Here is a 9,228-nt window from a genome sequence, read left to right as displayed (position 1 = left end):
AGCAGACTCGCTGGATTTGAGAACTGTATGCGGGCAAGTACATTTCTTTACTTCCTTTATGCATCATCCTTTTGCTGCTCAGCTCTGCCCCCTTACCTCCTACTTGCCATCAGGCTCTCCCCACTTGTTGTGACTGTGGCCTTTTTTTCTGCGCAGCCTTCTTGTTACGGCCATCGATCTGCTGTGCTGGTTTTGGCTGGGGTAGAGTTGATTTTCTTCATGGAGTGTGGTATGGGGCTGTGTTCTGGATTTGTGCTGAAAACAGTGTTGGTAATACAGAGATGTTATTGCTGAGCAGTGCTTGCACAGCGTCAGGGCCTCTTCTGCCTCTCACCCCACCCCACCAGCGAGCAGGCCGGGGGTGCACAAGACGTTGGGAGGGGACACGGCCAGGACAGCTGACCCCGACTGGCCAAAGGGGTATCCCATTCCATATGGCATCATGCTGAGCATATAAAGCTGGGGGAAGAGGGAGGAAAGCAGGGGGACATTTGGAGTTACGGTGTCTGTCTTCCCAAGTAACCGTTACACGTGACGGAGCCCGGCTTCCCTGGAGATGGCTGAGCGCCTGCCTGCCGGTGGGAATTGGTGAATGAATTCCTTGTTTTGCTTTGTTTGTGTGCGCGGCTTTTGCTTTACCTGTTAAACTGTCTTTATCTCAACCCACAAGTTTTCTCACTTTCAGCCTTCCGATTCCCTCCGCCGTCCCACCCGGGGGGAGTGAGCGAGCGGCTGTGTGGGGCTTAGCTGCCGGCTGGGATTAAACCAAAACATCTGCACAAGAGAGCTCATAGGCTCTACTGCACTAAAAAGCCAATTTCATCACATACAAGGAAAGATACAAATAGCAAGAAAAAAAAATAATCTGTGCAGCTTGCGGAATTTCAGTATTTTCATTCACATCGTGATCTGCTTTACCTGACTGACTTGAGGATCCATCTGTTGTGCTGACATGTTTTCCAGCAGTAATGACTATTGTAAGCTTCCTTCAATTCCCAGCATATTTCTTTCCTGTTTCTGCAAGTACAAACATTGCTTTGTAACTCTCATTCTTTCAGCGGCGCACGCTACACCCTAGGTGTCACAGTAATACAAATAAATACTCATAATGAGCATCTTGGGGGTCAAAGAAAAACTGTGTTTTCTGAACACATTACCCACGCTGTGGATAAGGGATGGCCGAAATGCTGGGAACTACCCAGAGCAAAACCACACTAAAACCCCCAGAAGTATTTTAGGAGCCGTGGGGTCTGGCGGGGGAGATCGCCCTTCCCAAGGTATACAACCACCCAAGCAGTGAATTTAGCTACTTGCCTCTGGTTCCAGCCCCAGGACCTGCAGTCACCTCACATGCCGCAAAAATATTAACCTACCAAGTTACTCGTGTAAATAGGAGGGAAAAAAATGTCGTAAATCAGACCTTTCCTCCGGCTGTTAATCAAACAATGTGCTACAGCCATTTTATCACGTTGTTCCACAGGAACGTCCCTGTACACACCACACAAGCCAAACCATAAACCACAGTGCATAAAAAACCCTCTTACCTCTACACAATAGCTTCTTATCATAGGCAAAACCAGACATCTTCATCCTTGCAACGAAACCTAGCCACTTCTAAGGCAAGAAAAGAAAAAAGAACCCAAAAAAGCCACTTATATCACAGAGCAGTGTGAAAGAAAGACTGGGCCAGTATTTTTTTTTTTTTTACCAACTAAAAGCTTTTTCCATAGTTTAGGCACATAGGCTATACGTATCTAACGGTATTTTGCCTTTTTTATCTCATATTACTGCAGATGGAAGAAGCGCAGTTGATCCAGGACTGGGCAGCAGACTGTATAGCGAATACCGTATTTTTAATGTCTGCATTAAAAACAACTTTTTCCTCCCTCCTAGCATTAACTGGTAAGTTTGAGGCTTTTATTTAGGTTAGCAGACGTAGCCTTTTGGAAAGGTATCAATATTGTATTGTTATCCATAGAAATTACAGTTTTTAAACAATATTTTGAATTTGAACACATTCATGGCGAGTTCTAGCAGATCAGTAATCATTTGAATCTTTTATTCTACTTTCTTTTTTCTCCAAAACGGCATATAAATTATACATTTGAGTTAATATGCATCCTCTGAGGAGGCCATTAACTCAAAACATCCTTGCCACAACTAGCTTTTGTCTGCTATGAATCGGTTTTGCTGTTTTTGATCAGCAGTAGAAGTGGTAGTAAGCCTGCCCAATTAAAAGCAAATCCCAGCCAAGATAAAGATTCGTAAGAAAAGCAGATGCCAGGCAAAACCGGTTTTCTTTTTTTGTGCTGTCCACCCCCCAAAACACTTCTTGATGATCCCCCATAACCTTCCTCTTCCGTAGGATGCTCTGCTTGAGACAGCCCTCAGCTGGTCGGCTTGGGCCGAAGCTTGCCAGCTCTGTGTCTGGGATAAGCTGGAAGCCTTAACTCCCCGCTTTTAACAGCGTTAACATCATTTTTTGAAGGAAGCAGCATATGATTTACTGTCACCAAACCCCTTTAAAGCTTCCAGGCACAGTGAGTTAACTTGATAGGAGGTTAGTTTGTGCCACTCTATGTCCCCAGCTGGCATTGAACTATCGCTGCTACTTAAATAAACAGCAGATTTCCAAATCTGGATCGTTTTGGTTGTGTTGATTGCTCTCTGTGAGGACTTTAGAGGTATCACCTGAAGTATTTTAAAGGTCTAATTAGTACCCGAGTGTCACCTTCCTGAGCATCAGGTGAATCACTTGATCATCTCCCAGAAAACATTCACTATTTAGGAATGATTTATTAGGACCCTCCTGTTACCTTTGTTTAAGGGGAGGAGTAAGACAGTAAATTTGGAGGGATCAGTGAGCCCTGAAGCATATGCTGCCTGTTCTATTTCACTATTTTTATTCCTGAACAGACAGAAAACACCCTAGTGTATACAGTGACATGGTTTTGCTGCCTCACGTTTATCGTGGACATCTGAATGTTAAATTATTAAGCTGGCAGGTATTCAGACTCTCATCTGTGCTCCTGAATATAAGCGGCCCCATATCGAGAGCAGCACCAGGCCTACGTCTGCAGCGGGCAGCTTTGCTATTTCTGGTCTTACTAATCGCACTGCAGAACATGTTTCACCATCTATCCCCATGATTTGCAGCCCTGATTGATAGAAAATTCTTTTTCACTCACTGTGTCATGACTGACAAGAAAAGAAATAGTTTCAGGTCCTTTTGTCTAGAATTGACTTCAGGCTATCAGATAAACACACCCTCCAAAATACCTCGTTTTTCCCAGCTGAGCTCTGGAAGAGTCAGTGAAACGTAGTTAACGTGCGCCGCGCGGTTACGCGACGCTTTGCCAAGGAAGCGGGAGAGGTGTTATTTCAGTGCTATGGCTCATTGCACAAAAACACTTAACAGGCTCTCCCAAGAAACGGCACTTTCCATCCGCTTCGTGGCAAGCGGAGAGCATAGCCCCTGGTGGAGAATTGCCCTCCTCCCTCCCTCTTACACGCTCGCCCTTCGCCTGCAAGGACGGCGGCAAAGCAAACAGCCAGGCCTGCTTTAGGAAAGCCCCAGGTACCGGCTGCTCTCCAGGTCACTGCGATAGTGCCCAGGAAAGGTCCATAGCAAAAAAAAAACTCCCATTAGCACCGGAAAAAGTAGCAGCTTGATGGCCTTTGTCCTTACTGAAGGGGCCTCCGGCATCCCAGGGTCCCAGACAGTGACTGAGTGGCACCCACAGCAGCAGGTTACCAAAATGCTACTTTTCATTGCCTTTTTTTTTTATTATTATTATTCTTTTTCACACTTGCCTTCCTCCTGGGCAGGTCCCTTCACCTCTCCCTCGGGGCTGGTGCACCATGCTGCTGGCAGCCACTATCTGATGCCCCCAGGGCACTTGGGCCATGAGATGAGATGAGATGAGTTGGGTTGGGTTGGGTTGGGATGGGATGGGATGGGGCAGGTTGGGGCAGAGCCTCCTGGTCCCCCTCCTTTCTCACCAGCAGCATTAGCACCCACGCCCTCACACACCTGCAGGTTAATTTTGCATGGCTGGAGGTTGCCTGAGGTTAATTCTGCGTTACGGTGGCAGGTGGTGAGCCAGCACAGGACTTTCCCAATAGCTCTGAACTTCTATCAGGAGGTGATATTTCAAAGCGGGTAAAACTCCCAAAGCACTGGAAAGAGCAAAAGCCCAGCGGCCGTGCTTGCCAGAAACAGCCGTGCGGCATAAGGAGGAGGGCCACCGCCGGAGGAGGGGTTGCATCCCTCCTTTTCTGCCCGTGAAAGCGGGGCCAGGCTGCAGGTACCTCGGCAGACGCTGAGGACCCCGGGGTGCCTCCCTTGTGCTGGCTGGTGGCAACGGCCTGAGGGTCCCTCCCCAGCCGCTGGGTCAAATTCCTCCCTGGTGTAAGCTGGTGGGTCTCCTTGGGCAGCCCTCCTCCCCTCCCCGGCCCGGCGATTATCCAGTAAGCTGCTCACGTCAGCTCGCTTTTCATAAAAGCATCTCTAGATTTCAGGCTGGGGTTTATTTATTGAGTTTCTCTGGACTTTTCCTTTCTCCTTCCCTCCTGCCAAGGCTCGGAGATGGTAAAAGCCCTGGAAGTAAATAGAAAATGCCAGGCTTAGTTTTTTTAGGTCACTGTAAACTACACGCTTATCTGCTTCCAGAATACATAAGCCACGGGATGTCATCTCGGGTCAACACAGAGGGATAAGGACTAGAAAGGTGGTTTTGGCTGTAGATATGAATAAATCAGGATCACGTAGGGGAAGTATATTTTCATATTCAAGCAGCCTTTTTCAATCTCGGAGCCCTCTTCCTTTTTCTTCAAGGGATCCATATTCTTCTGGCAACAAAGATCTTTTTCTGTCTCTGGGTTTTCACATCCTGCCCAGCAGCCTATCATAGGAAAGCACAAATCTACTAAATAGTAAAATGAGGGATTATTTCCACTCATCTGTTGACAGACATTTCTCCAAATTGGATCAAATGATTAAAGGTATTAGAATGACGTCTTGCAGATCCAGATCAAATCATTTGAAACCTTGAGACTGTTTCTCCTTTGCTTGGAAGGAACCACCAGAAATAGTTGTAGGTGCTAATTGCCCATTATTCTCACTAATGTGAAATTGCTAGGTGGGATCTTTGAATATTTTACTTGCCTGAATCCTAACTGGGGGAGCTCAAGATGGAAGGACCGTGCAGTGGCTCGCTTCCCACCATGCCGTTCGGGGGCTCTTCCAACGCCTGAATGGTTTTTCCTCGAGTCGCTTACGCCGAGAAGAGGGGCCCAGACTGTGAAATCTTCCAACATCTCGCATTTCAAAGATGGCAGTGCTGAAAGTCAAATTCAATCAGAAGAAACGGGTAAAACTAGCGCAGGGACTATGGCTCATGAACTGGTTTTCTGTGTTTGCTGGAATCCTTGTTTTTAGCATGGGATTGTTCCTCAAAGTTGAACTCCGGAAGCGAAGCGAAGTGATGGACAATTCTGAAAGCCACTTTGTGCCCAATTCTTTGATATTGATGGGTATATTATCCTGCGCCTTCAATGGTTTTGCTGGCAAAATTTGTTACGATTCTCTGGATCCCGCTAAATTTGCCAAGTGGAAGCCTTTCCTGAAACCTTACCTGGCACTATGTTTCTTCTTTAACATACTCCTTTTCTTCGTTGCTCTGATTTGCTTTCTCATGCGGGGCTCTCTGGACAGCACGCTGGCCCAGGGGCTCAAGAACGGCATGAAGTTCTACCGGGACACAGACACCCCCGGAAGATGCTTCATGAAGAAGACCATTGACATGCTCCAAATTGAGTTCAAATGCTGTGGGAACAATGGCTTCAAAGATTGGTTTGAAATTCAGTGGATCAGCAACAGATACCTGGACTTCAGCTCCAAAGAAGTGAAAGAGTAAGTGACGTAGTGCGGTTTGTATCGTTATTTGATCAGTGTTATTCTAAAGAAATGTACATGCCAACAGGCACTGACTGGAGGGGATTTCGTTCTTTTCCTCTGCTCTCGCTTAATAAGCATCCCAAACGATCAACTAAATTGCTTCCTCCCCTGACAAATTCCTATAAAGTTATCCAGAACACAGAATACAAAGCACTGAAATACAATTCTTACTCTTACTTGGTGCGATGTAAACAGACTTAAAATAGTATTTTCTTACTGTCTTTTACCTCCTTATAAACCCGTATCAACAGGAAAGTACCGGAAATTCGCTATTGCTAAAGCAGATTTCAATGAGACTTACTGAGTTCCTAAGAAAAGACTTCCCTGGATATATACTGTTGATACCACTTTTAAAACTCCACTTTAGATATTGGCAATTAATCAATCTCATGGAAACAAACAGAAACAGTAACGTTTTACCAACAACTCATGTGTTTTAAATCCTTGAGATTTAGAATTTTATTTTTGTATTCACTCAATGGATAGCTTCAGCGCTGCAATAATGTTGAGCGTCAACACCCGTTGATGTTCCTAGCTTTACACTGTGTCCCTTGTAGCCAGATGCATTTTAAGTTCTCTCCTGCGTAAAAACATGTTCAATATATATACTTGTGCCTAACTTTTTTAAACCTCACATGAAAACAGCAGTAGTTTCCTCTATACAAACCAGATTGTTGACCAGAAACACCTTAATGCCTCTGATGTCAGTGCCCAAAGAGGCAGTAATCTCAAAATGAGGTTAGGCGCAGTTAGCGCAAGTGAAAAATAAATGTGAAAACAAATGGACTTTTGAAATCAAAAAATGAGCATTGAGCATAAATACCCACAACCTTTTAAAAAATTAAGCATCGGGGGAAGAGATCATTATTCAGAGTTCTTTGGGCACATCATTTGTTAACGTTCATACTCGGTGGTTGCACAGAGGGTCTTGTAAACTGGAAGCAATCTGCCTTTTAAATATACTGCCTGTGTTAAAAATGTCTGAAGTAATTTTGAAAAAGCTTTGTGTATCTCTTGGGATCCCTGCCTGATTGGTGTAAACGGTATTTCACTTGCGTGTCTCTCCACATATTGTTTTGACTTCTTGGGAGGTCTGGTTGTTTTTGCAATTCTGAACTCGTACTTTATAGTGAAAACTGGTACAGGCTTAACCTACTGCACTGCGGGGTTGTAACAAATATATTCGCTATTTAATAAGGGAGTATTTGCATTGTGAAGGTATGCCCATGGGTATAAATAACTACTTGAAAACATAAGTAGTTCACCTTGCCAGCATTATATGGAGATTTGAGAGACGTAACTTAATCCAGCAGCAGTGGAAGGGCAAAGCACAGAGGGAAAACAAGGTTATATTGTCCTCAATAGATGGTGTCTTGTTTGGGACCCAGATTCACCACAATTTCTTTGCATTACTGAGGCAGGAAATAGGGCATTAAAAATCCACAAATGGATATTAATGAGTGAATTCAAGGTTTGAACTACGTGGTGGTGCACAATCTCTGCTCACATCCCTGCTGGGATGTTCTTTCCCCTTTGAAGTCAATAGCGAGGTTCTCCTTAATTCCAGGGAAGGTGGGCGTCCAACCCCTGCAATGTGATCTTTATATTACTTGTAGAGTGAAGGCCTGATCCAATCTCTCTGAAACCGGTGGAGAATTTACACGCCAATGGGAATTAGACCCAACTCAGGACATGCTTTACATCTAGAGATAAAGCCTCAACTGCATTTGGCATTTAGATATATTTAGGTCATGACTGCAAAGTGGAATTTTTCTTCACCAGGCTGTTGCAACCGCTTCTGTCTGTGACACAACTTTAAAATATCCATATAGAAACCTAAAGCAACTCTCAGATTTTTTTTCACCTTTCTAGAACGCTGGGATTCTCCATGCTGTCATTTTCTAAGCGAAACAGCATTTGTTAGCGTTGCAGTCCTCTTACTACAGTCGTTTTTTGCAGTGCCAGTGGAACTATTTGCCTTCTAAGTATCTCTCATCGAAACATCTCATAAGACAGCAGACTAAATGGCTGTTTATAGAGAGTAACCGCAGTCTCAAATGAACAATAGTTGGGGAGCTCCTGCAAGGACTTCAGGAATTTTTCAACACCCTGTTGCTGAAGCACGTTTAATGTTTTAAATACTGGCTGCCTTCCCAAGCCAAGAATAAATGCATAACCCCTTCCTGGAGCTATTATCGTCAACGAGAAGCCATTAGGTTTGCTGGATCGATGGTCTAGCTGGATATGGCGGGTCTTAAGGCTGTTGTGGATCCTTCTCCAAGCTCAGGTCACCTCCAGTGGTCCCTTCCACCCTAACTATGCAGTGATCCCTCTTTTCTGACTGCCCCTCCTGAAATTTCTCTCGGCCATTATTTACTTTTCTTAAAAATTAATTTCTTTGAAGAAGTGCCCTGAGAGGGGCATGTTTCCATCATGAGGAGTCAATTATAGACTCAGTGTAGCCTTGACACAGAAAAGGATTTCAGAGAGAGGGAAAACGCGGGGGCAGGGGGGGAAATGCTGGGATAAACAGAGGATGCAGAGAAATGGCGTGGCCAGGAGGCACGGTGGGAAATCTGTGTTGCGTTTGCTTTCCTTTCTCGCGCAAGTTTGCTCCAGGGTATCTTTCTACGTGTGTGCGCGTGTGTGTATTCATGCTTCCTTCTGCCCTCGCCCGTAGTCGTATCAAAAGCAACGTGGACGGACGGTACTTGGTGGACGGCGTCCCCTTCAGCTGCTGCAACCCCAGCTCCCCGAGACCCTGCATCCAGTACCAGGTCACCAACAACTCGGCTCACTACAGCTACGACTACCAAACGGAGGAGCTCAACCTCTGGCGCCGCGGCTGCCGGGAAGCCCTCCTGCACTACTACAGCAGCATGATGAGCTCGATGGGCATCGTCATCCTCCTCGTCTGGCTTTTCGAGGTAACCCTCTCCCCCCAGCCCCGCTTTGCTGAGGCGCCGGCTCCGAAGCGGCAGAGTGGACTTCTCAGTTAAAAATCTATTTGAAATAAGAAAAATTATTTTAAAAAGTATTTTAAAAAAAATGGTCCATTGCCGTTCTTTGGCTGAGAAAACATCTAATAGTGAGCACCTGCATCAGGCCTGAAAGGTCCCAGGCTGGAGACACAGCTGGGAAGCGTGGGCATGGGGTGGGGGTTAGATTGCAGACCCCCCCTTCAGAGCCAGGGGCCAGAGCATCGAGCGTTCCACAGCGAGAGGGGAAAGAAGGACTGATTCAGTGCCAGACGCAGGGTGCTGAGCAGG

The 9,228-nt window shown here is 45.7% G+C and overlaps 1 protein-coding gene across 1 annotated transcript; it reads left to right on the top strand.

The window, feature by feature from the left end:
* Nucleotides 1-4,715: 4,715 nt before the first annotated feature.
* On the top strand, nt 4,716-8,958 carry PRPH2 (peripherin 2 (retinal degeneration, slow)). The gene is made up of 2 exons (XM_010295897.1): nt 4,716-5,914; nt 8,640-8,958. Exons 1-2 carry the CDS (start codon nt 5,334-5,336, stop codon nt 8,956-8,958), a joined length of 900 nt encoding a protein of 299 aa, XP_010294199.1. The 5' UTR covers nt 4,716-5,333.
* The last annotated feature ends 270 nt before the right edge of the window (nt 8,959-9,228 follow it).

The sequence above is a fragment of the Phaethon lepturus genome, unplaced genomic scaffold (assembly GCF_000687285.1).
Source record: "Phaethon lepturus isolate BGI_N335 unplaced genomic scaffold, ASM68728v1 scaffold21071, whole genome shotgun sequence".
NCBI classification, from domain to species: Eukaryota; Metazoa; Chordata; class Aves; order Phaethontiformes; family Phaethontidae; genus Phaethon; species Phaethon lepturus.
The sequence above is the reverse complement of the archived record's forward strand: the minus strand, read 5'-3'. Positions and strand labels throughout refer to the sequence as shown.